This window comes from Dryobates pubescens, chromosome 10 (genome assembly GCF_014839835.1).
Source record: "Dryobates pubescens isolate bDryPub1 chromosome 10, bDryPub1.pri, whole genome shotgun sequence".
Taxonomy (NCBI): Eukaryota; Metazoa; Chordata; class Aves; order Piciformes; family Picidae; genus Dryobates; species Dryobates pubescens.
This window is the reverse complement of record NC_071621.1, coordinates 16,250,962-16,277,375: the sequence shown is the minus strand read 5'-3', so window position 1 is coordinate 16,277,375 and position 26,414 is coordinate 16,250,962. Positions and strand designations below refer to the sequence as shown.

General features: G+C 55.1%; 1 protein-coding gene across 2 annotated transcripts in view; it reads left to right on the top strand.

Annotated features, from left to right (window-relative positions):
• The window catches only part of FAM168A (family with sequence similarity 168 member A), a 219,915-nt gene extending 193,776 nt beyond the window's left edge, over positions 1–26,139 (top strand). For both annotated transcript variants that reach the window (XM_054164559.1, XM_054164558.1), the window contains 5 exons: positions 9,874–9,999; positions 14,633–14,775; positions 18,374–18,548; positions 21,609–21,739; positions 25,904–26,139. In XM_054164559.1, the coding sequence (XP_054020534.1) occupies positions 9,874–9,999; positions 14,633–14,775; positions 18,374–18,548; positions 21,609–21,721 (557 nt within the window). In that variant the 3' untranslated portion in view covers positions 21,722–21,739; positions 25,904–26,139. The remainder of the gene's footprint in view (positions 1–9,873; positions 10,000–14,632; positions 14,776–18,373; positions 18,549–21,608; positions 21,740–25,903) is intronic.
• The last annotated feature ends 275 nt before the right edge of the window (positions 26,140–26,414 follow it).

The window sequence follows — 26,414 nt, the reverse complement described above, 5'->3', positions numbered from 1 at the left end:
GAAAAATATCTGATCATAGGATTGTCAGGGTTGGAGGGGACCTCAAGGGTCACCCAGTTCCAACCCCCCTGCCATGGGCAGGGACACCTCACACCAGAGCAGGTTGCTCACAGCCACCTCCAGCCTGGCCTTCAAAACCTCCAGGGATGAGGCTTCCACCACCTCCCTGGGCAACCTGTGCTAGTGTCTCACCACCCTCAGGTTGTTTGGGGCTCTGAGCTGGGGATGTCCCTGCTGACTGCAGGAGGCTTGGACTGGATGACCTTGAGAGGCCCCTTCCAACCCAACCCATTCCATGATTTGTGTTGGAGCTGTGCCTGCCCACAGCAGGGGGGTTGGAACTGGGTGATCCTTGAGGTCCCTTCCATCCAACCCTAACAGTCCTATGATTGCATGAATGCTTCACCTCCAAAGAGCTGTGGGGCTGGCAAACTCCTGCCTGAAGCCATCCTGTCAGCTAAGCCCTCAGTAGTCATGGGAGGCAGATTGATGCCTGTGTAGCCAAGCCAAAGCCAGACTCTGTGACCAAGCTTTGCTGAAAACCCTTTCTCCCCTCAGCTGCCAAGTTTGGAGCCTCTTGGTTGTCACAAACTCAGTGGATTCCCCAACCTTGGGAGCTTGCCAAAGCAGATGAAGCAGGAATGAAGGTTTCATTGCCAAAAACCCTTTGGCTTTTTTTCTGCTGTCTTCTCCACCTCCCAGTTTCAATTTGCTGTTGTGTATTTGGCAAGGTGGTTAAATAGAAAGCCATTTGCTGTGGCCAGCTCTGGAAGGGGGAGCTGCTGGGTTTGACTTGGTTTTGATCTGCTTCTGGTAGGGGCTTGAGCTGCTTGTTTTTTTTTCCTTGCCACTGAACATCTTCAAGTGCAATCTGAGAGAGGTTTTGTCCCTTTAGATGGGTGCTGGCCACCCCCAGATTCCACTGAAGGAGAATTTGTGGGTGGTGAGAGCCTGGCCCAGGTTGCCCAAGGAGGTGGTAGAAGCCTCATCCCTGGAAGCATTCCAGGTCAGGTTGGATGGGGCTCTGGACAACCTGCTGTGGTTGAATCCTAGATGCATAGAATGTTATGGGTTGGAAGGGACCTCTGGAGGTCACCTGGTCAACCCCCCCCCTTGCCAAAGCAGGACCACCTAGGGCAGGTCACACAGGAAAGCATCCAGGTGGGTTTTGAAAGGTTTCTTGAACACCTCCAGGACTCCACCACCTCCCTGGGCAGCCTCTTGCAATCCCTGACCAAATATTAGCAGCATCCTTCTGGTGTCACCAGAGCTACTCATGATTCCTTAAACAACATCCCTGGGGGCACCAAGATTTCCTGTTTCAGCTAATTCTCCTAACAGGCAGTTCCAGGAGGATCACAACAGAATCACTGAATGGTAGAGGTTGGAAGGGACCTCTGGAGATCATCCAGTCTGTCTCCCCTGCCAGAGCAGGACCACCTAGGGCAGGTCAGACAGGAACACATCCAAGTGGATTTTGAAAGTCTCCAGAGGAGACTCCACAAACTCTCTGGGCAGCCTGCTCCAGGCCTTCAGCACCCTCACACCATAGAAGTTTCTCCTCATCTTCACCTGAAGCCTCTTGGGTTCCAGCTTGTACCCCTTGGTCCTTGTCCTCTCCCTGGGCACCACCAAGCAGAGCCTGGCACCTTCAGCCTGACCCCCACCCCCTCCAAGACATTGACAGATATTGATCAGGTCCCTTCTCAGCCTTCTCCTCTCCACACCAAACAGCCCCAGGGCTCTCAGTCTCTCTCCTCAGCAGAGCTCTTGCAGTCCCTTCAGCATCCTCACAGCCTCCCCTGGACTCTCCCCAGCTGCTCCCTGCCTCTCTTCAACTGGGGAGCTCAGAACTGGACACAGGATTGCAGGGGTGGTCTCAGCAGGGCAGAGCAGAGGGGCAGCAGAACCTCCCTGGCCCTGCTGGCCACACTTGTCTTAAAGAACCAAATTATTGCCCCAAAAGGCCAGATTTAAAGGATTGCCCCAGAAATGTGAGCTCAGTTGAAGGTGTCCCTGCTCTCAGCTGGGGGGGTGTGTGTATGTTGGGGGGAGGGTTGGGTTAGATGACCTCAAAAGGTCCCTTCCAACCCAAACCCTTCTATGCTTCCAGCAAGTGAAACAATCAAATGGAGAAGAGCTCCAGAGCATCCAAACCTCACAGATTTATTGGTGGTTTGTCCTGCCACAGGCTGGCAATGTCCTCCCTGCTCAGCCAGGGATGTAAACACATCAACATTCCAGCCTAGTGGCCTGGACATCATCGAATGTCCCTCGTCCCCAGGGCACTGCCTGCGTGCCTCATGCAGGCAGCAGCTCCACCACCCAGTGGGAAGGTGGCCAAAGGGGACAGCCCAGGGAGAGGAAGCACCAAATGGCTGCAGGATGAGGCTCTTGCCTTGCTTCTTGTGCATCCTTGGGAGGCTGGAGTTCCTCTCAGGGAAAGCAATAAATAAATACATCTGGAAGTAAGCCCCAGAAGGGCTGGAACTAAACTTCTGTTGCAAGCTCTTGCTTGCAAGCCTCACACATTCCACTGGATGGGAGAGGGAAGATGCTTCCATGGACTCACCAGGGATGCAGCAGTGCCAGGTAGTGGAGAGGAAAAAGTGGAGAGGGAGTGAGGACAGCCTCTCTCAACACTATCTTGAGGCAGAGCAAAGGTTCCAGAGGAAATCACGGCTTGGATCTTTAATTTGGAGGCTTTTTCAAGCTACTTGCAGGGCTTGTTGAGTTGTGGTTTGGAAAGCTCCTGGTTGTGCAGCAGGCAAGAAGCTGTTCAGGGCAACTCCAGGGAGCAGGTGTGGGCTCCAGCACTCAGCACCTGCCAGCATTGTACCTCCTGCCAGTGATCACCCTAGAGTCATGGAATCACAGAATGCTTTGGGTTGGAAGGGGCCTTGCAAGGTCATCCAGTCCATCCTCACTGCACTGAGCAGGGGCATCCCCAGCTAGAGCAGGGTGCTCTGAGCAGCATCCAAGGTGACCTGGAATGGTTGCAGGGATGGAGCATCTCCCACCTCTCTGGGCAAGCTGGGGCAGGCTCTCACCACCCCCAGTGCCAAACATTTCTCCCTTCTCTCCAGTCTTAATCTCCCTCTTGGAGTGTCAAACCATCACCCCTTGTCCTGTCCCAACAGGCCCTGCTCAAAAGTCTGTCTCCAGCTCTTTCTTTTCTCAGCCCCTTCAAGTCCTGCAAGGCCACCAGAAGGTCTCCCTGGAGCCTTCTCTTCTCCAGGCTGAACAACCCCAACTCTCCCAGCCTGGCCTCACAGCAGAGGGCTTCCAGCCCTCCCAGCATGACTGTGGCCTCCTCTGGCCCTGCTCCAACAGGTCCCTGTCTGTGCTGTGCTGAGGCCTCCAGAGCTGCCCCAGCACTGCAGGTGGAGTCTCAGCAGAGCACAGCAGAGGGGGAGAATCACTTCCCTTGACCTCCTGGCTATGCTTCTTCTACTTCTCTGTGTCAAACAAACTTGAAGGAGGAAAAATCAAATCTCTTTCAGACAGTTAATGAAAAATAAGCTCCACAAAATACACTGTGGGTCCTTGTGGCAGAGCAGGAAGGGTCCTCAGCTGAAGTGGAACTCAGTTAAAGGAACGCTGTGGTTCAGGGGCTGAGGTAAAAAGCAGCTGCCTGTGTGGGTACTGAGTGTGTCTCCTCCATCTGAGTCAAGCTGCTGTCATCCTGGAGACTGGAAAAAACTCTGCTGTGGAGGAGAACATGCTGCTGGGGGTCATGCTGGCCAGCAGGACAAGGCTGGGAGTCAGAGGGCATTGGCATCCTGGCCTGGATCAGGAACAATGTGGCCAGCAGGAGCAGGGAGGTCATTGTGCCCTGTACTCAGCACTGGTTAGGCCACACCTTGAGTGCTGTGTCCAGTTCTGGGCCCCTCAGTTTAGGAAAGATGTTGAGATGCTGGAAGGTGTCCAGAGAAGGGCAACAAAGCTGGGGAGGGGTCTGGAGCACAGCCCTGTGAGGAGAGGCTGAGGGAGCTGGGGTTGCTTAGCCTGCAGAAGAGGAGGCTCAGGGGAGACCTTCTTGCTCTCTACAACTCCCTGAAGGGAGGTTGTAGACAGGTGGAGGTTGGTCTCTTCTCCCAGGCAGCCAGCACCAGAACAAGAGGACACAGTCTCAAGCTGCACCAGGGGAGGTTTAGGCTGGATGTTAGGAAGAAGTTCTACACAGAGAGAGTGATTGCCCATTGGAATGGGCTGCCCAGGGAGGTGGTGGAGTCACCATCACTGGAGGTGTTCAGGAGGAGACTTGATGGGGTGCTTGGTGCCATGGGTTAGTTGATGAGATGGTGCTGGGTGCTGGGTTGAACTTGATGATCTTGAAGGTCTCTTCCAACCTGGTTTATTCTAGTCTAGTCTAGTCTAATCAGAGCTTTGTCTTTAAACCCTTTGGTTCTGCAACAGCAGAACTTCTAAAGGTAGCTTTTGAGGGGCTGTAGATGTTGAGCCTTTAACCCCCTTGCTGCAGGAAGAGAGCAGAAAAGATGCTGGGTCCTGCACTTGGGTCACAACAACCTCATAAAGGTTCCAGGCTTAGGGCAGAGTGGCTGGAACGTGCCCAGAGCCCAGCAGCTGGTGGAGGATGAACCAGGGGGTGCCCAGGTGGCCAAGAAGGGCAGCAGCAGCCTGGCCTGGAGATGCAATGGTGTGGGCAGCAGGAGCAGGGCAGGGATTGTGCCCCTGGGCTTAATGCTGGTGAGGCCACAGCTGCAATACTGTGTTCAGTTTTGGGCTCCTCACTGCAAGAATGACGTTGGGGGGGCTGGAGCAGGTGCAGAGAAGGGCAACCAAGCTGGGGAAGGGGCTGCAGAACAGGGCTGGGGAGGAGCAGCTGAGGGAGCTGGGGTTGGTTGGTCTGGAGAGAAGGAGGCTGAGGGGAGAACTTCTGGCTCTCTACTCCCTGAGAGGTTGAAGCTAGGTGGGGTTGGTCTCTCTACCTGGTCTCAGGTGATAGAAGGAGAGGAAATGGCCTGAAATTGTGCCAGGGGGAGGGTTAAGGAGATGAGGAAGAATTTGTTTGCTGCCAGAGTGGCAGTGGTGCCATGGTGTTATGCCCATGGAGGTGATGGGTTGATGGTTGGGCTGGATGACCTTGGAAGTCTCTTGCAAACAAAACAGCTCTGTGGCTCTGTGATTCTAGGATCCCTATGTGACCTGCCCTGAGTGATCCTGCTTTGGCAGGTGGCTTGGACTTGATGATCTCCAGAGATCCCTTCCCACCCCTACCATTCTGTGGTTCTCTGAGAGCTCAGCCAAAGGCATCCTATGGAAAGCCTAAGAGAATTAACTCCTAAGGGGATGAGTTTCTTTCCATCCTGGCTGACTGAAACAACCTTCTCTGCTTCTCCTGTTGGATTCTCCCCATTCTTTATTAGAGGGAGAAACACAAACCAGGCTTCAGACCCACCAGCACTGCCAAGCTCTGCTGCCTGCCACCAGCCTGCTCAGTTGGGCCAGGCTCAGCAAAACCAAATTCATTGCAAGAAGATGAAGAGGAGCTACTGAAAATCACCAAGGGCAGAAGAATTAGCAACAGAAAGAACCCCAAACCCAATCCACAGCCCCAAAATAATGATCTATGTCTTCATTAAGCCTGCTGCATCTTCCCTCCCAGGCATTCTGTCTTCTGGAAATGGTTGGTTGAGTTTCCTTCATTAAAAAGAGAAGTCCTTTTCTTCTTTGCCTGGAAGTAGGGCACACACCTGGAGGTTGGCTTCTGCTCCAGCTGCATTGATTAATAATGCAGGGGAGAAGAATGCTCTTTCTCTTTTGCCAGCATCCCTCACTTTGGTGCCCTCAAAGAAAAAGCAGCGCTGAGCTTTGGATATCAGGAGGTCTCTGTGAGCCAGAACAATCCTCACTATCAATACAGACTGGGGGAGGAGGGGATGGAAAGCAGCCCTGAGGGAAAGGCCTTGGGGGTGCTGGGTGGGGGAGAAGCTGGACAGGAGCAGGCAGTGTGAGCTTGCAGCACAGAAGGCCAAGGGCAGCCTGGGCTGCAGCCAAAGCAGCGCTGGCAGCAGAGCCAGAGAGGTGATTCTGCCACTTTGCTCTGCTCTGGGGAGACCTCAGCTGGAGTGCTGTGTGCAGGTCTGGAGCCCTCAGCACAGCAAGGACCTGGAGCTGATGGAGCAGGTCCAGAGGAGGGCCAGGAAAATGCTCAGGGGGTTGGAGCAGCTCTGCTGTGAGGCCAGGCTGAGGGAGCTGGGGGTGTTCAGCCTGGAGAAGAGAAGGCTCCAGGGAGACCTTAGAGCAGCCTTCCAATTTACAACTACCTGAAGGGAGGTTGTAGCCAGGTGGGGGTTGGTCTCTTCTCCCAGCATGAGAGGACACAGTCTCAAGTTGCACCAGGGGAGGTTTGGGCTGGGTGTTAGGAAGAAATTCTTCCCAGCAAGAGAGATTGGCCATTGGAATGTGCTGCCCAGGGAGGTGTTGGAGTCACCATCACTGTAAGTGTTTAAAAAGAGACTGGATGAGGCACTTGGTGCCATGGTTTAGTTCATGAGATGGTGTTGGGTGGATTTGATGATCTCCAGCCTGGTTAATTCTGTACAAGAAGGCTGCAGAGAGACTGCTTGCAAAGACCTGCAGGGACAGGAGGAGAGGCAATGGCTTCAAACTTCCACCAGATGTGCCTGGGATACAACAGCTAAGGAATAAAAGCTCTTTGTTTGGAAGACATTGGGAGGATCAAATCCAGTTTTGGGCCTGCAGCAGTGCTTCTCCCCTCTCTCTAGGCAGTGGTGTCCAACCATTAGGATCTGCCACAGGACTGGCATGTGTTGTGGCACCAGAGGTGATTCTTTCTTGGCCTCCTCAAGCACTTGTCCTCAACCTCCAGCCCTGTGGCACTCCAGATTTACAGCTGCCTCTTCAGACATGGTTAATGAAGAGCCTGAGCAGACAGGAAGGTATTGGAGAGGGGTTGGAACCTCACTGCTCTTGCCTTTGGGCTGCAGAAAGGTTTAGAAGCTCTGAGCCAGTCCTGAAATCTCTTCAGCTGGGCTTAGTGCTGAGCCCCTTGGGGATAGGGACTTGCTTAGGAGAAGGAGTAACAGAGCTCAGCTTGAGAATGTCTTCATGTGTGACTCCTTGTGGGCCAGCAGGAGGATAAGGAATCCACCACCCTCTCCTGTGGGGCTGGTGTCCATCCCAAAGAGCTCCTCTCTCTGCCCCAGATGGCTGTGTCTGAGCTTGGCGGCTTCTGCTAGCAGAACCCTGACTGCAAAATCACAGCTCCTTTGCTCTCCTCTTGCCCAAAGCTCCTTTTTTATTTCCCCTCCCCCACCTCCAGAAGTCCCTTGGCCTGGCAGATCTGACCCCAAAATCCCTGTATCACATCTCCTTAATGCCACCAATGGACAAGAGGGACATGCCCTGGCCTCCAACCTTTGGAGATCTTTGGGACTTTATTTGGAAGACAAATCAAGAAGAGATTGTGAAGTTGGACTAGATGACCTCTAAAGGTCCCTCCCAAGCCAACCCAGCCCATGATTCCATGAGGTAGAGCTTAAATGCTGTTAGATAGTCATGGCTGGATGGGAACCTCTGTGAACTGTAGCTCCTGCAAAGGACCAGGAGATATTAATGCTCCTGGAAGCCTCCTTGGTGTGGACCAGGAGGTATTCATGTTCCTGGAAGCCTCCTTGGTGTGGACCAGGAGATATTAAAGCTCCTGGAAGCCTCTTTGGTGTGGACCAGGAGATATTAAATCTCCTGGAAGCCTCTTTGGTGTGGACCAGGAGATATTAATGCTCCTGGAAGCCTCCTTGGTGTGGACCAGGAGATATTAATGCTCCTGGAAGCCTCCTTGGTGTGGACCAGGAGATATTCATGCTCCTGGAAGCCTCCTTGGTGTGGACCAGGAGATATTAATGCTCCTGGAAGCCTCTTTGGTGTGGACCAGGAGATATTAATGCTCCTGGAAGCCTCCTTGGTGTGGACCAGGAGATATTAATGCTCCTGGAAGCCTCCTTGGTGTGGACCAGGAGATATTAAATCTCCTGGAAGCCTCCTTGGTGTGGACCAGGAGATATTCATGTTCCTGGAAGCCTCTTTGGTGTGGACCAGGAGATATTAATGCTCCTGGAAGCCTCCTTGGTGTGGAGCAGGAGATACTCATGTTCCTGAAAGCCACCTTGGACCAGGAGATATTAAGGGTGAATTAATTGAACCTGGTTTTGATGAAAAGCCTAAATGGAAGAGGAGTGTTTCTGGGAGTTGGGTCTCCAGGGTGATGTTCAGGAGTGCAACAGACCATGGAAAATAAAACAAGGCAGTTTGGAAGCCCTTAAGAGCTCACAGAGCTTTGGGAGGGGGCACAGGCTTGGAGCAGAACCTGATCAGTGCTCAAGTGGAGGAGAAATTGTGCTCTGAGTCTCTGCCTTCCCACAAACCTCCAGGTTTGCTCTAGAAGAAGGTGAGCCTGGGGCTGTGTGTGTGTTGGTTTCTTCTCCCAAGTGTCTAGTGATGGAACAAGAGGGGATGGCCTGCAGCTGCACCTAGGGAAGTTGAAGGCTGGACATGAGGGGAAAAATAATTACTGAAAGGGTTGTCAGAGGATGCTGAGAGAGGTGGTGGAGTCACCATGCCTGGAGGTGTTTAAAAGCCAGGTGGATGTGGTGCTTGGTGGACTGGGTAGAGTAGGGTTAATGGTTGGCCTTGATGATCTTGGAGGCCTTTCCCAACCTAAATGATTTTAGGGTGGCAGGGAGTGATAAGACTTGGGGGGATGGGGCAAAAGTAGGAGTGGGGAGATTCAGATTGGATGTCCCTGCCCCACCTCCTGACCCCACTGAACACAAAGGGGCAAGAGAAAAGAATCCTAGTCACAGAATTGTCAGGGTTGGAAGGGACCTCAAGGAGCAGCCAGTTCCAACCCCCCTGCCATGGCCAGGGACACCTCACACCAGAGCAGGCTGCTCACAGCCACCTCCAGCCTGGCCCTAAAAACCTTCCAGGGATGAGGCTTCCACCACCTCCCTGGGCAACCTGTGCCAGGCTCTCACCACCCTCATGGGGAAGAGCTTCTTCCTCACATCCAATCTCAATCTCTCCACTTCTAGTTTTGTTCCATCCCCCCCAGTCCTATCCCTCCCTGACACCCTCAAAAGTCCCTCCCCAGATTTCCTGTAACCCCCTGCAGAGGCCACAAAAAGGTCTCCTTAGAGCCTTCTCTGCTCCAGACTGCACAACCCCAACTCTCTCAGTCTGCCTCCATAGCAGAGCAGCTCCAGCCCTCTGCTCCTCCTCATGGCCCTGCTCTGGACACCTTCCAGCACCTCCAGATCCTTCCTGGAACAGAGGCTCCAGAACTGGACACAGTGCTCCAGCTGTGGTCTCAGCAGAGTGGAGCAGAGGGGGAGCATCACCTCCCTGGCCCTGCTGGCCACACTTCTTTTGCTGCAGCCCAGGCTGTGCTTGGCTCTCTGGGCTGCAAGTGCTCACTGCTGGCTCCTGTTGTTGTACTCAGCCACAACAAAGAGCACAGCCAAGGGCAGCAAAGCCAAGCAGAAGCCAGAACCTAGTACCTGCTAGAGCAAGGAAGCCAAAAAGAAGAGAAGAAGTTAGCCTGCACGACCAGCTGATGTTTCTGCTCTGTCCAATGGGATTGTTTGGAGCTTCTCAGCATTTTCCTTTTCCCCTCCAGCAGTGATTTGTTTACATTCTGCTACTCTCCCTTCAAGCTCTGTGGAAAACCTTTCAAGGCAGAGCCTGAAACTACCACAGATGGGGCTGGGGGTAGGGGGGGGAGGAGGAGAAAGGAAGAGAGCAGCCAAGTGGTTCAAATGTGCCCCAGGTGTGGGAGTTTGTGTCTCCCCTGCTGTCTGTGACCCCTCTTCTCTCTCTCCCCTCAAGCTACACTTCTGATGAAGCAAGCCTGGCCACAGACCTCCTCCTCCTGTGCCACGGAGGGAACCTTCCACCTCCCGGTGGACACCGGCACCGAGAACAGAACTTACCAGGCTTCTTCTGCAGCATTCAGTAACTAAACCTTTTCTTCTGGGCTTGGGTTGGTTGCTTTGTGCCCATCTCCTTCCTCCCCTCCTGGTGTGTGTGGGGGGGTTGGTTGGGGATGGGGTTAGTTTGGGATCATTGGATGCTAGGGGTTGGAAGAGACCTCTGAAGATCATCGAGTCCGACCCCCCTGCCAGAGCAGGAGCATAGAGTCCAGCACAGGTCACACAGGAGCACATCCAGATGGGGCTTGAAGGTCTCCAGAGAAGGAGACTCCACAAGCTCTCTGGGCAGCCTGTTCCAATGCCCTGTGACCCTCCCAGTGAAGAAGTTCCTCCTCATGTTGAGGTGGAACCTCCTGTGCTGGAGTTTATATCCATTGCCCCTTGTCCTATCCCAGGGTGTAGCTGAGCAGAGCCTGTCCCCTCCCTCCTGACCCCCAGCCCTCAGATATTGATAGACATTGATTAAATGCTCTCAGTCTTCTCCAGACTAAGCACCCCCAGGGCTCTCAGCCTCCCTCATAGGATGAGCAAAGGGATGTGGGATCATTCATGTCCATGCAAGTGTCCAGGTGTCCTTCCCTGGGGGTTGCTTGTTGGCACCATGTAGCAGATCGCTCACCTGCTGCTGCCAGAGCTGCCTGGTGGGAGAGTTGTGTTGCTTCTGGGAGAGCTGTATGGCTTCTGCCATTCCCTCTGGGATGAAACCTTGCAGAGCAACGAAGGGAGGTGGCATCCCTGCTCCTCTCTCTTCTCATGTGTTAAAGCCATGAAGGAGCATGAAGAGGAGAGCACCATCTGGACAGGCTGAGAGCTGGGTGCAGGCAAACCTCATGGAGTTCAATAAGGACAAGTGCAGGGTCCTGCATCTGGGGAGGAGTAACAGCAGGCACCAGGACAGGTTAGAGGCTGCCCTGCTGGAGAGCAGCTCCATGGAGAAAGACCTTGGAGTGCTGCTGGGCAGCAAGTTCTGCAGGGGACAGCAATGTGCCCTTGTGGCCAAGAGAGCCAATGGCATCCTGGGCTGCAGCAAGAGAAGTGTGGCCAGCTGTTGTCTGCCACTCTGGACATGACCACTTAGCCAATTCATCATCCAGCTGAATGGCCCTCAGGTTGCCCCAGGGCGAGGGTTAGGTTGGAGATGAGGAAGAATTCCTTTGCTGCAAGAGTGGTCAGGGATTGGAGGAGGCTGCCCAGGGAGGTGGTGGAGTCCCCATGCCTGGAGGTGTTCAAGAAGCAGCTCCTGGGGATGTGGTTTAATGGCCATGGTGGTGTTGGATTGATGGCTGGGCTGGATGATCCTGAAGGCCTCCAACCAAACCAGTTCTATGGTTTAGTGGCCATGGTGATGCTGGGTTGATAGTTGGACCCAATGACCTTGAAGGTCTTTTCCAACCTTAATGAAGCTGTGATTCTCTCTGATTCTCTGCTCAGGTGACTGCCTGGGGGCTGTGGGGCAGGCTGTGGCTGCAGTCTGCCTGGACTTCAGCAAGGCCTTTGCCACCGTCCCCCACAGCAAACTCCTGGCCAAGCTGTCAGCCCCTGGCTTGGACAGCAGCACTCTGTGCTGGGGGAGGAACTGCCTGGAGGCTGAGCCCAGAGAGTGGTGGTGAATGGTGCCACAGCCAGCTGGCAACCAGGCACTAGTGGTGTGCCCCAGGGCTCAGTGCTGGGCCCCAGCCTGTTCAATATCTTTATTGATGATCTGGATGAGGGCACTGAGTCCATCAGCAGTCAGGTTGCAGATGACACCAAGCTGGGGGCAGGAGTTGAGCTGGTAGAGGGTAGGAGAGCTCTGCAGAGGGACCTTGCCAGGCTGGGCAGATGGGCAGAGTCCAAGGGCACCACATTGAACACATCCAAGTGCCAGGTGCTGCACATTGGCCACAGCAACCCCAGGCTGTGCTACAGGCTGGGGTCAGAGTGGCTGAGAGCAGCCAGGCAGAGAGGGACCTGGGGGTGCTGGTTGAGAGTAGGCTGAACATGAGCCAGCAGTGTGCCCAGGGGGCCAAGAAGGCCAATGGCATCCTGGCCTGCATCAGGAGCAGTGTGGCCAGCAGGATCAGGGAGGTCATTGTGCCCTGTCCTCAGCACTGGTTAGGCCACACCTTGAGTGCTGTGTCCAGTTCTGGGCCCCTCAGTTTAAGAAGGACATTGAGATGCTGGAAGGTGTCCAGAGAAGGGCAACAAAGCTGGGGAGGGGTCTGGAGCACAGCCCTGGGAGGAGAGGCTGAGGGAGCTGGGGTTGCTTAGCCTGGAGAAGTGGAGGCTCAGGGGAGACCTTCTTGCTCTCTACAACTACCTGAAGGGAGGTTGTAGACAGGCAGAGGTTGGTCTCTTGTCCCAGGCAACCAGCACCAGCACAAGAGGACACAGTCTCAAGCTGTGCCAGGGGAGGTTTAGGCTGGAGGTGAGGAAGAAGTTCTACACAGAGAGAGTGATTGCCCATTGGAATGTGCTGCCCAGGGAGGTGGTGGAGTCACCATCACTGGAGGTGTTCAGGAGGAGACTGGATGGGGTGCTTGGTGCCATGGTTTACTTGATTAGGTGGTGTTGGATGATAGGTTGGACACGATGATCTTGAAGGTCTCTTCCAACCTGGTTAATTCTATTCTATTCTCCATTCCATTCCATTCCAAATAATCAAGCTTGTGCTGACCCCTTCCTGTGGGAAGAAGAGGAGCTGGTGACACCAAATTCACCAGAGGTTATTTTCCCACCCCTCCATCCACCTTTTCTTGCCAGTCTAGGGGGAAAAAACAACCCTCCATCTGTGCAGGGTGACTTAAGGTTGGGATCTCTGGAGCAGCAGGAGGGATTGGAGCCACGGTTTTAGTGGCAGCTGGAGCTCAAAGGCTCTTTAAAATCCCAGCCTGCTGCTGAAGCAAGGACCATGCCCAACCTCCTCATCCTAACGAGGTGGGAGACAGTCATAAAGCTCAGCCATGCTTTGCCAAGAGGAACTTCCATCATCTCTTGGCCATTAAAGCTTGATCATGTGTCATTCTTAGCCACAAATTGCTCTCTTTCCCTCCCCACTTTATAACTGTGGAAGGTGACACCTGCCTGGGGCAGGGCTTTGATACCTTCTTTCATGTCATGGAAGGGTAGAAAAGGACCTGGCTGGAGGTGAGCCAGCAGTGTGCTCTCAAGTGGCCAAGAAGGCCACCAGCAGCCTGGCTTGGAGCAGAAAGAGTGTGGGCAGCAGGAGCAGGGCAGGGATGGTCCCCCTGGACTTAACACTGGGGAGGCTGCACCTCAAATCCTGGGGTCACTTTGGAGCCACTCACTCCAAGGAGGACATTGAGGGCTGGAGCAGGCCCAGAGAAGGGCAACCAAGCTGGGGAAGGGGCTGGAGAACAGGGCTGGGGAGGAGCAGCTGAGGGAGCTGGGGGTGGTCAGTCTGAAGAAAAGGAGGCTGAGGGGAGACCTCATTGCTCTCCACACCTCCCTGAAAGGAGGCTGCAGTGAGCTGGGGGTTGGGCTCTTCTGCCTAGTCTCAGGTGATAGAAGGAGAGGAAATGGCCTGAAACTGTGCCAGGGGAGGGTTAGGTTGGAGATGAGGAAGAATTTGTTTGCTGCCAGAGTGGTCAGGGATTGGCACAGGCTGCCCAGGGAGGTGGTGGAATCCCCATCCCTGCAGCTTCTTGGTGCTGCCTGTCCCTGGCACACCCTGGGTGCAAGCTGGAACTTCTTGGTGCAAGCTGCAGCCTCTTGGTACTGCCTGCCCCAGGCACACCCTGGGTGTAAGCTGCAGCTTCTTGGTGCTGCCTGTCCCAGGCACACCCTGGGTGCAAGCTGCAGCTTCTTGGTGCTCCCTCCCCCTGGCACACCCTGGGTGCAAGCTGCAGCCTCTTGGTGCTGCCTGTCCCAGGCACACCCTGGGTGCAAGCTGCAGCTTCTTGGTGCTGCCTGTCCCAGGCACACCCTGGGTGCAAGCTGCAGCTTCTTGGTGCTGCCTGTCCCAGGCACACCCTGGGTGCAAGCTGCAGCTTCTTGGTGCTGCCTTCTCCTGGCACACCCTGGGTGCAAGCTGCAGCTTCTTGGTGCTGCCTTCTCCTGGCACACCCTGGGTGCAAGCTGCAGCTGCTTGGTGCTGCCTGTCCCAGGCACACCCTGGGTGCAAGCTGCAGCTTCTTGGTGCTGCCTGTCCCAGGCACACCCTGGGTGCAAGCTGCAGCTTCTTGGTGCTGCCTGTCCCAGGCACACCCTGGGTGCAAGCTGCAGCTGCTTGGTGCTGCCTTCTCCTGGCACACCCTGGGTGCAAGCTGCAGCCTCTTGGTGCTGCCTGTCCCAGGCACACCCTGGGTGCAAGCTGCAGCCTCTTGGTGCTGCCTGTCCCAGGCACACCCTGGGTGCAAGCTGCAGCCTCTTGGTGCTGCCTGTCCCAGGCACACCCTGGGTGCAAGCTGCAGCCTCTTGGTGCTGCCTGTCCCAGGCACACCCTGGGTGCAAGCTGCAGCTTTTTGGTGCTGCCTTCTCCTGGCACACCCTGGGTGCAAGCTGCAGCCTCTTGGTGCAAGCTGCAGCTTCTGCCTCATCCCCCACAGGTTGTTGTGTTCCTTAAAGGGGGTGGCTTGGGTTGCTCTTGTACAAGGGGCAGCAGCCCTGCAGCTGTTCTCCCTCCCCCTAACTTGCTCACCTCTTCTCTCTGCCAGGGTACACTGCGGGGACCCCCTACAAGGTGCCACCGACCCAGAGCAGCACTGCCCCTCCTCCCTACTCGCCCTCTCCCAACCCATACCAGACTGCTGTGTACCCCATCAGAAGTGCCTACCCCCAGCAGAACCTCTACACCCAGGTAGGTGCCCCCCCAGCAATGCCATGGGCTGCTCAGCAGCGTCCAAACACAGCCCAAGGGGTCCTGCAGGGCTTCATCCAAGCAGATGTGGGTGGGCTGGAGAGCTGGGCAAAGGGGGAACCCCAGGAGGTTCAAGTGCTGGACCTGGGGAGGAGCCACACCAGGCAGCAGGACAAATAGGAGGCTGCCCTGCTGGAAAGCAGCTCCACAGAGAAAGACCTTGGAGTGCTGCTGGGCAGCAAGTTCTGCAGGGGACAGCAATGTGCCCTTGTGGCCAAGAGAGCCAAGCACAGCCTGGGCTGCAGCAAGAGAAGTGTGGCCAGCAGGGCCAGGGAGGTTCTTCTGCCCCTCTGCTCTGCCCTGCTGAGACCACAGCTGCAATCCTGTGTCCAGTTCTGGGCTCCCCAGTGCAAGAGAGACAGAGACCTGCTGGAGAGAGTCTCAGGGAGAGTCATGAGGATGCTTAGGGGACTTGAGCATCTGCCCTGTGAAGAGAGGCTGAGAGCCCTGGGGCTGATTAGTGTGGAGAAGGCTGAGAGGGGATCTGATCAAGGTCTATCAATATCTGAGGGGAAGGGGTGTCAAGAGGAGGGGGCAAGGCTGCACCAAGCTGTGTGGTGCAGCAGACAGGCTGGAGGGAAGGAGTCCATCCAGAGGAACCTGGATAGGCTGGAGAGATGAGCCCAAGCCAGCCTCATGAGGTTCAGCAAGACCAAGGGCAAGGTCCTGCAGCGGGGTCAGGGCAATCCTAAGCACTGCTAGGGGCTGGGCAGGGACTGGCTGGAGAGCAGCCCTGGAGAAAAGGCCTTGGGGGTGCTGGGAGAGGAGAAGCTCAGCAGGAGCCAGCAGGGAGCACTTGCAGCCCAGAGAGCCAAGCACAGCCTGGGCTGCAGCAAGAGAAGTGTGGCCAGCAGGGCCAGGGAGGGGATTCTGCCCCTCTGCTCCACTCTGCTGAGACCACACCTGGAGCACTGTGTCCAGTTCTGGAGCCTCTGTGCCAGGAAGGATCTGGAGGGGCTGGAAGGTGTCCAGAGCAGGGCCATGAGGATGAGTAGAGGGCTGGAGCTGCTCTGCTATGGAGACAGACTGAGTGAGAGAGTTGGGGTTGTGCAGTCTGGAGAGGAGAAAGCTCTGAGGAGACCTTCTTGTGGCCTTCCAGGATCTGCAGGGGGCTACAGGAAAGCTGGGGAGGGACTTTTGAGGGTGTCAGGGAGGGATAGGACTGGGGGGGATGGAGCAGAACTCGAAGTGGGTAGATTCAGATTGGATGTTAGGAAGAAGTTCTTCCCCATGAGGGTGGTGAGAGCCTGGCACAGGCTGCCCTGGGAGGTGGTGGAAGCCTCATCCCTGGAGGTGTTGAAGGCCAGGCTGGAGGTGGCTGTGAGCAAGCTGATGTTGTGTGAGGTGGCTCTGGCAGGGAGATTGGAACTGGCTGATCCTTGAGGTCCCTTCCAACCCTAAAAAACCCACATTTGCTGGGGAGACCAAAGCCATCCTTGCCTGTGGGTTCTTCCTTGATCCTGGCCCACAGCAGGAGGTTGCCATCTGCTAGCAGTGCCCCCTAGCAGGCCTGAGATGGAGCAGGGCTTGCAGATGTTCTGCTTCCCAGGGTCTCTTGCTGGCAGTATAAGTTTTGACAGCCTGGAAGGGAGCACCAATGATGGAGGTGCTTTGGTTGCTCCTTCCAGCCCATGGTGCTTGCAGCACTCACCACCCAGCCTGTGTCTTCTCCACTAGCTGATTCTGCACTCACCTTTTCTTGCTGGGCCTTCTTCCCATGGCCTTCTTATTCCCCAGGGAAGTTCCAGCAGCTCTTGTAGCTCATGTAAGAAGGAAGTCATTTGATAGGCCACCTCCATCCCCTTCTCCCCTTCATCCAAACCTTCAGAGGTTTTCTGGTGGCTTTCATTAATGGAGGACCAAACCTCCCTCCCTTGCTTCAACCCCTTGAAGCTTTCTGGGGGGGAAACTTCAACCCACCACATGCTCCTTCAGGAAGCCTTGAAGGCTTGCAGTCTTGAAGGGAAAGACCACCAGAGAGATCCAGGCTTGTGATATGGGCTTGGTTTCAGAACCTTCTGTGTCCTATTTGGTGCAGGGTGGGAGGTGTGGGGCTGTGCTGCTGCAGCCAGCACGACTGACCTGCAACTGCTGCCTCCAAAGCAGGAGCTGCAGTCAGGGCTGCTGTGCCAGCAGGATCTGTGTTCCCAGGCTGACACCCACTGCACACAGAGCTGCTGCCTGCCTCTCAGTCACAGAATCATCAAATGCTTTGGCTTGGAAGGGACCTTGCAAGGTCATCCAGTCCAACCCCCCTGCAGTCAGCAGGGACATCTTCAGCTAGAGCAGGCTGCTCAGAGCCCCAAACAACCTGACCTGCAATGCTGCCAGGGTTTGGCATCTCCCACCTCTCTGGGCAGCCTGGGCCAGGCTCTCACCACCCTCAGTGTCAAACATTTCTCCCTTCTCTCCAGTATGAATCTCCCTCTTGGAGTGTCAAACCATCCCCTCTTGTCCTGTCACCACAGGCCCTGCTCAAAAGTCTGTCCCCAGCTTTCTCCTCAGCCCCTTCAAATCCTGCAAGGCCACCAGAAGGTCTCCCTGGAGCCTCCTCCAAGCTGCACAACCCCAACTCTCCCAGCCTGGCCTCACAGCAGAGGGCTTCCAGCCCTCCCAGCATGGCTGTGGCCTCCTCTGGCCCTGCTCCAACAGGTCCCTGTCTGTGCTGTGCTGAGGCCTCCAGAGCTGCCCCAGCACTGCAGGTGGGGTCTGAGCAGAGCACAGCAGAGGGGCAGAATCCCCTCCCTGCCCCTGCTGCCCACACTGCTGGGGATCAGCCCAGCACAGGGCTGGCTCTGGGCTGGCAGTGCTTGGTGCCAGTTCTTGTCCAGCTTTGCACTCCCCAGCACCCCCAGATCCTTCTCACAGAATGGTAGGGGCTGGGAGTGACTTCTGGAGATCTTCTAAGTCCAACCCTCCTCAGGGCTGTTCTCCATCCCTTCACCCCCTCAGCCTTGTCCTGATACCAGAGGTTGCCCCATCTCACATGCAGGATGGCATCACAGAATGGTTTGGGTTGGAAGAGACCTCCAGAAGTCATCCAGTCCAACCCTGCTGCAGTCAGCAGGGACATCTTCAGATGGTGAAGGTTGCTCAGAGCCCTGTCCAGCCTCACCTTGAATATCTCCAGGGATGGGGCTTCAACCACCTCCCTGGGCAACCTGTTCCAGTGTTCCACCACCCTCATGGTGCAGAACTTGTTCCTCACATCCAATCTAAATCTGCTCTGCTCCAGTTTGAAGCCACTGCCTCTAGTCCTGTCCCTTCAGGCCTCTGCAAACAGTCTCCCTCCAGCCTTCTTGCAGCCCCCTTCAAGTACTGGCAGGCTGCTCTAAGGTCTCCCTGGAGCTTTCTCTTCTCCAGGCTGTAGACCTTTGCAGCCAGTCCCTCTGCAGCCTCCTTGTAGCCCCCTTCGAGATCTCAGCCGAGAGGCCACGTTCCACGTCCTGCCCTTTGTCTGTGTGCTTCCAGTCCAGTGCCAAGGTGATGGTTGGTGGGGTTTTTTTGGTGTTTTTTTCTCTCTCCCTTCCTCCCACAGGGAGCTTACTACACCCAGCCAGTGTATGCTGCACAGCCCCATGTCATCCATCACACCACCGTGGTCCAACCCAACAGCATCCCCTCGGCCATCTACCCGGCTCCAGTGGCCGCCCCCAGGACCAACGGGGTGGCCATGGGCATGGTCGCTGGCACCACCATGGCCATGTCAGCAGGTAAGGAGTGCCCCTCAGGGGACATCTGTGCTGGCACCTGTGCTGTTTCATGTTTTCATCAGGGCTGTAGACAAGGAGATCCACAGTTGGGCCACAACGACCCCGTGCAGCGGGTGCACCATTTAGCGGGGATCTGGACGAGGGGATCCAGTCCAGCGTCAGTCAGTGTGCAGGTGGCACCAAGCTGGGAGCAGGCCTCAGTCTGCTAGAGGGTAGGAGGGCTCTGCAGAGGGACCTTGGCAGGCTGGACAGATGGGCAGAGCCCAAGGGCATGAGATTTAACAGGTCTGGGTGCCACGTTCTACACTTGGGCCACAATAATCCCAGGCAGAGCTACAGGCTGGGCTCAGAGTGGCTGGAGAGCAGCCAGGCAGAGAGGGACCTGGGGGTACTGGTTGAGAGTAGGCTGAACATGAGCCTGCAGTGTGCCCAGGTGGCCAAGAAAGCCAATGGCGTCCTGGCCTGCATCAGGAGCAGAGTGGCCATCAGGAGCAGGGAGGTCATTGTGCCCTGTGCTCAGCACTGGTTAGGCCACACCTTGAGTCCTGTGTCCAGTTCTGGGCCCCTCAGGTGAAGAAGGACATTGAGATGCTGGAAGGTGTCCAGAGAAGGGCAACAAAGCAGGGGAGGGGTCTGGAGCACAGCCCTGTGAGGAGAGGCTGAGGGAGCTGGGGTTGCTTAGCCTGGAGAAGAGGAGGCTCAGGGGAGACCTTCTTGCTCTCTCCAACTCCCTGAAGGGAGGTTGTAGCCAGCTGGGGGTTGGTCTCTTCTTGCAGGCAAGCAGCACCAGAACAAGAGGACACAGTCTCAAGCTGTGCCAGGGGAGGTTCAGGCTGGATGTGAGGAAGAAATTCTTCCCAAAAAGAGAGATTGGCCATTGGGATGTGCTGCCCAGGGAGGTGGTGGGGTCAGCATCCCTAGAGGGGTTTGAGAAAAGCCTGGATGAGACACTCAGAGCTGTGGTCTGGTTGATTAGATAGGGTTGGGTGATAGGTTGATGATCTTGAAGGTGTCTTCCAACCTAGTTGATTCTGTGATAGACAGGGAGATCGAGGCACCATCAGCAGAGTGCAGGTGGCACCAAGCTGAGTGGTGCTGTGGATCCACCAGAGGGACAGGATGGCAGCCAGAGGGGCCTGGACAGGCTGGAGAGGGGAAGCCCAGGTGAACCTCAGGAGGTTCCACAAGAGCAAGTGCAGGGCTCTGCCCCTGGGCTGGAACAATCCTCACTATCAATACAGACTGGGGGAGGAGGGGATGGAAAGCAGCCCTGAGGAAAAGGACTTGGGGGTGCTGGGAAGGGAGAAGCTGGACAGGAGCAGGCAGTGTGAGCTTGCAGCACAGAAGGCCAAGGGCAGCCTGGGCTGCAGCCAAAGCAGCGCTGGCAGCAGAGCCAGAGAGGTGATTCTGCCACTTTGCTCTGCTCTGGGGAGACCTCAGCTGGAGTGCTGTGTGCAGGTCTGGAGCCCTCAGCACAGCAAGGACCTGGAGCTGATGGAGCAGGTCCAGAGGAGGGCCAGGAAAATGCTCAGGGGGTTGGAGCAGCTCTGCTGTGAGGCCAGGCTGAGGGAGCTGGGGGTGTTCAGCCTGGAGAAGAGAAGGCTCCAGGGAGACCTAATAACAGCCTGCCAGTACCTGAAGGGGGCTGCAGGAAGGCTGCAGAGAGACTGTTTGCAGAGGCCTGCAGGGACAGGATGAAGGACAAGGGCTTGAAATGAGAGAAGAGCAGATTTAGATTGGATGTGAGGAACATCCAGCCTGGCCTTAAAAACTTCCTGGGATGAGGCTTCTCCCTGGGCAACCTGTGCCAGTGTCTCACCCCCCTCATGGGGAAGAACTTCTCCCTAACATCCAATCTGGATCTGCCCACCTCTGCTGCTGTTCTTCACAGCATGCTGCACTCATGCCAGCTTCAAACCTGAGCCCTGACAATGTGCTGCTTGCTTGGACTGGATGATCTTCAAGGTCTCTTTCAAGGCAGATATATTCTGGGATGTTATAGTTGTACTTGCTGGGTACTCCTCCTTTGCAAGTGCAAAACCACTTAGTTTCCTCCTGCTGCTGCTCTAAGGCAATTCCTTTCTGGTTAGCAGAGGAGACCCTTTTGTTTGGTTCACTCTAGAGGGATGCATCCTTACATCCTTAAATGTATTCTTTCTTAGCCTTGGATCCTGAAATGTGTTCTTTGATCCTCAAATGTTCTTTCATCCTTTCAATGTGTTCTAGCATCTTCAAGCACACTGTTCTTTCCCTCTTACATCCCCAACAACATCATTCTTGCCTGTCATAGAATCAGAGCATTGGCTGGGTTGGAAAAGACCTCCAAGAGCATCCAGTCCAAGCATGTGTGGAGAACAGGGCTGGTGAGGAGCAGCTGAGGGACCTGGGGTTGCTTAGTCTGGAGATGAGGAGGCTGAGGGGAGACCTCATTGCTCTCCCTGAAAGGAGGTTGCAGTGAGCTGGGGTTGGTCTCTTCTCTCTAGTCTCAGGTGATAGAAGGAGAGGAAATGGCCTGAAATTGTGCCAGGGGAGGGTTAGGTTGGAGATGAGGAAGAATTTGTTTCCTGGAAGAGTGGTCAGGGGTTGGGACAGGCTGCCCAGGGAGGTGTGGTGGAGTCCCCATGCCTGGAGGTGTTCATGGACCCTGTGGCCATGGCCCTTTGGGGCACGGTTCAGTGGCCACAGTGGTGCTGGGTCGGTGGTTGGAAGCGATGAACCTGGAAGTCTTTTCCAACCCAAGCAATTCTCTGATGCCTTAGCATTCCAGCAGTCACATGTGTGGAGAGGTTCCAAGGAGCTGCACATCTTTTGAGGTGCTTCAGGGGCTGCATTCTTCCTGGGGCTCTGTGCTAAGCCCAGACCGTGGCTCCTGTGTATTTATTTATCTGCTTCTGTGCTGTTGTAATGCAGATGCAAAGAGCATTTCCATTTCGACTTTCCAGCCCTTTTGTGTTGATTCTGGCAGAGCCATGCTGTCTGTCTGTTTCTCTCTCTCTCTCTTTCTAAGCTAAAGCACCTGTCCTTCTCCTTGCTGAAGTGTTTCTCCCCTGCCCCTTGCAGGAACCTTGTTGACCACCCCCCAGCACACCGCCATCGGAGCACATCCAGTGTCCGTGCCAACGTACAGGGCTCAAGGAACCCCCACCTACAGCTATGTACCTCCACACTGGTAAACCCACTGGCCAGTCCATGTAAGTCTTGCCTTGGTAAGGTCTTGCCCTGCCCTTCTTGGTTCCACAGCCACCTAGCACCCTTGTGGCTTCTCTCCTTCCTGCTGAGCTGCTGAATCCCTTTCATCCGGGGGGTGGTGGTTTGACTTCAGAAGAGCCAGGGGGCTGCCCCCAGGGAGGTGGTTGGGGTTCCATTCCTGGAGATGTTCAAGGTGAGGCTCAACAAGGCTCTGGGCAACCTGATCTAGAATAGAATAGAATTCTTGTTGAGGGTTTCCCTGCTGAGTGCAGAGGGGGTTGGACTGGATGACCTTTGGAGGTCCAACTCAGACCATTCCATCATCCCATGATTCTATCATGCCATGATTCTATGATTTGACTCCAGAAAGGCCATGTGACTCCAGAAGAGCCAACATTTTTGTGGTCAAGAGGTAGACACCAAGATGACCCAAAGGCAGGAATCCCTCTGCTGTGAGGCCAGGCTGAGAGAGTTGGGGTTTGTTCAGCCTGGAGAAGAGAAGGCTCCAGGGAGGCCTTCTGGTGGCCTTTTGGTACTTCAAGGCGGGGGTCTAAGAAAGCTGGGGACAGACTTTTGAGCATGGCCTCTTGTGACAGGACAAGGGGGGGATGGATTTAAGGTAAAAGAGGGAGATTGGACTAGGTGGAAGGAAGAAATTTTTGCCAGTGAGGGTGGTGAGAGCCTGTCCCAGGTTGCCCAGAGAGGTGGGAGATGCCCCATCCCTGAAACTTTCCCAGGCCAGGTTGTTGGCTCCAGTTGAAGATGTTCCATCTCATTGCAGGGGGAGGTGGACTAGATGACCTTGAAAGGTCCTTTTGAGCCCCAAGCAGCTATGATTCTGTATTTAGCAGTGCTCCCCAGCAGGGACAGCTTCACAGCAAGCTGTCATGGGGCTGTGAAGGCTGTGAGGAAAGTAGATAGCTTCACCTGAAGGGTGTTAGCAAAGCAGATACCTTCACCTCACACCTTCCAACTTGGCTGGCTTTAGAAGTGACCTCAATGGCTTTAAGGCTCTCAGGGCATTTCATACATTCACAGAATGGGTTGGGTTGGAAGAGACCTTGAAGATCATCCAGTCTCACCCCCCTAGCCATGGTCAAGGACACTTTCCACTAGCCCAGGCTGCTCAAGGCCTTGTCCAGTGTGGCCCTGAGCACCTCCAGGGATGGGACATCCAGGACCTCCCTGGGCAACCTGTTCCAGTGTCTCCTCCACCCTGACTGGAAAGCTGAGCACTGTGAGGATGGAAAGTTTCCTGCTTTAAGGTCTGGGATGTGTCACTCTCTCTCTCATAGTATCAATGGAATGGTTTGTGTTGGAAGAGGCCTTAAAGATAGCAGAATCACAGAAGGATAGAGGCTGGCAGGGACCTCTGGAGATCATCTAGTCCAACAACCCTACCAGGGTTGGACCTGATGATCTGAAAGCTCTGTTGCAACTGAAATGATTCTATGATTCTAGATGAGGTTGCTCAGAGCCCCATCCAACCTGACCTGGAGTGGTTCCAGGGATGGGACATCTCCCACCTCTCTGGGCAGCCTGGTTCAGTGTCTCACCACCCCTCATCATCAAAAACTTCCTCCTCATCTCTAATCTAATCCACACTGGGCATGGTGCAGGGGTGCAGAGGAGGGCAGAACTGGGTGAGGTTGGAACTAGATGATCCAGGTGCACTCTGTGCTGGGTTAAGAACTAGCTGGATGGCTAGGCCCAGAGGGTGGTGGTGAATGGTGCCACTTCCAGCTGGCAGCCAGGCACTAGTGGTGTCCCCCAGGGCTCAGTGCTGGGCCCCAGCCTGTTCAATATCTTTATTGATGATCTGGATGAGGGCATTGAGTCCATCAGCAGTCAGGTTGCAGATGACACCAAGCTGGGAGCAAGTGTTGAATTTGTTAGAGGGTAGGAGAGCTCTGCAGAGGGACCTTGCCAGGCTGGGCAGATGGGCAGAGTCCAAGGGCATCACATTGAACACATCCAAGTGCCAGGTGCTGCACATTGGCCACAGCAACCCCAGGCAGTGCTACAGGCTGGGGTCAGAGTGGCTGGAGAGCAGCTAGGCAGAGAGGGACCTGGGGGGACTGGTTGAGAGCAGGCTGAACATGAGGCAGCAGTGTGCCCAGGTGGCCAAGAAGGCCAATGGCATCCTGGCCTGCATCAGAAATCAGCAGGAGCAGGGAGGTCATTGTGCCCTGTCCTCAGCACTGGTTAGGCCACACCTTGAGTGCTGTGTCCAGTTCTGGGCCCCTCAGTTTAAGAAGGACATTGAGATGCTGGAAGGTGTCCAGAGAAGGGCAACGAGGCTGGGGAGGGGTCTGGAGCACAGCCCTGTGAGGAGAGGCTGAGGGAGCTGGGGTTGCTTAGCCTGCAGAAGAGGAGGCTCAGGGGAGACCTTCTTGCTCTCTCCAACTCCTTGAAGGGAGGTTAGAGCCAGGTGGGGGTTGGTCTCTTCTCCCAGAACAAGAGGACACAGTCTCAAGCTGCACCAGGAGAGGTTTAGGCTGGATGTGAGGAAGAAATTCTTCACAGAAAGAGTGGAATGTGCTGCCCAGGGAGGTGGTGGGGTCAGCATCCCTGGAGGGGGTTAAGAAAAGCCTTGATGAAGCACTCAGTGCCATGGTCTGGTTGATTAGATGGTGTTGGGTGATAGGTTGGACCTGATCTTGAAGGTCCTTTCCAAGCTGGTTAGTTCTGTCATGATTCTGTGATAAGGTCCTTTCTCAGCTGTTGTGGTTTAAGCTTTTCCCAGAGGGCAAAAGCCCAAATGGAAGAGATTTGGGTTGCCTCCCCTCTCCCCTTTTCCCAGCAGGGGGAAGCAAAATTAGTCAGGAGGAGGAAAGAGAAATAAAGTTACAAAAGAAACAGCCTTGAGTGGATTTGGAAGTGAAAAAGGTGACTTTGACAAGGTACAAAAGGCATTGGAGTAAAAGGAAGGTTACAAAGGTATAAGGAAAAAGGGTAAATAAAAGCCTATACAAACCCAGGCACAGCTGGCAAAGGATTCTCTGGGTGCAGGATGGATTCTCTTTAGGTGCAGGCCTTAGGAGTCTGGAGCAGCATGGAACAGTCCCCACCAGGTGGCTAACAGCAGCAGCAGCAGGAGGGTGTCAGCCAGCTGATGGCAGGAGAAGAGAGTGAGGCAGGAAATGGCCTCTCCTTAAATAGGGTTGTGGGCAGGAAGTGGGAGTGGAATAGACTGGCACCAGGACAGGGTAGAGACTGCCCTGCTGGAGAGCAGCTCCATGGAGAAAGACCTTGGAGTGCTGCTGGGCAGCAAGTTCTGCAGGGGACAGCAATGTGCCCTTGTGGCCAAGAGAGCCAATGGCATCCTGGGCTGCAGCAAGAGAAGTGTGGCCAGCAGGGCCAGGGAGGTTCTGCTGCCCCTCTGCTCTGCCCTGGGGAGACCACAGCTGCAATCCTCTTGGGCTTCCCAGTTCAAGAGAGACAGAGACCGCTGGAGAGAGTCCAAGGGAGAGCCACAAGGATGCTCAGGGGACTTGAGCATCTGCCCTGTGAAGAGAGACTGAGAGCCCTGGGGCTGTTTAGTGTGGAGAAGAGAAGGCTGAGAGGGGATCTGATCAATGTGTATCAATCTCTGAGGGGTGGGTGTCAAGTGGAGGGGGCCAAGCTCTTTTGGGTGCTGCACAGCAGTAAGCCAAGGAGCAATGGATACAAACTTGAACACAGAAGGTTTCAGCTCAACATGAGGAGAAACTTCTTTGGTGAGGGTGCCAGAGCCCTGGAGCAGGCTGCCCAGGGAGGTTGTGGAGTGTCCTTCTCTGGAGACTTTCCAAACCCCCCTGGATGCCTTCCTGTGCAGACTCCCCTGGGTGATGCTGCTCTGGCAGGGGGGTTGGACCTGATGATCTCTGGAGGTCCCTTCCAACCTCTGTGCCTCTATGATCAAAGAATCATGGAAACATAGAGTCATAGAACCTCTAATGTTCTGTGACACTGTGACTTTGACCCAGGGAGAGGGGGGAGGGGGCCAAGTCTCTGCACCCTCCTGGCTCAGCTTTCTTCGTCCACCCTGGGGGCTAGGTTCTTTTCTGCCCAGCCCACCTCCTTGGGCTGGGCTTGCAACCTAGCCCCTCGAGCTCCAAGCATTCTGTGCCCTCTCTTGATCCCTCCTAACTGCAGGCTCTTCTGATCCTTTTGCTCTCTTGCAGATCTGGAGCCCGCCGTTGTATGCAACTTAACACAAGTCTTACGTGGGCGCTGCGGCCGCCGTTCCCCGCAGCTTCCCCCTCCTCGTCTGTTTGCAAGAACAAAAAGAAAAGCAAAGTGCAAAGATCACTTTATGCATTCTTTAGTGGGTTTTGTAAAAGCTGCTCTTTTCTAATCTTCTGCCTCTTTTATTTTATTGGTTGGGTTTTGGGTTCTTTTTGTTGTTGTTGTCGTCGTCGTCGTCTCTCCTCCCTCCTTCCCCCTCACCCCCTGCCCATCCGTGGTGTTTAACACACGAGTACTGACACTGAGCAATAGGCAACTTCTCCCTCTCTCTCTCTCTCTCTCTCTCTTTGGTCCTGTCCTTTGGAAAGCTCAGAAGCTTCACTTCATTTTGGTTTGGGTTTGTTTTGGTTGTTGTTCCTCCAGCATTGCCCAGGTTGAGTGCCCCCCCAGCTCCCTCTGTGTTCGTTTGGGTTCCTGCCCCTTCCCCTTTTACGTCGTCGTTGGCGA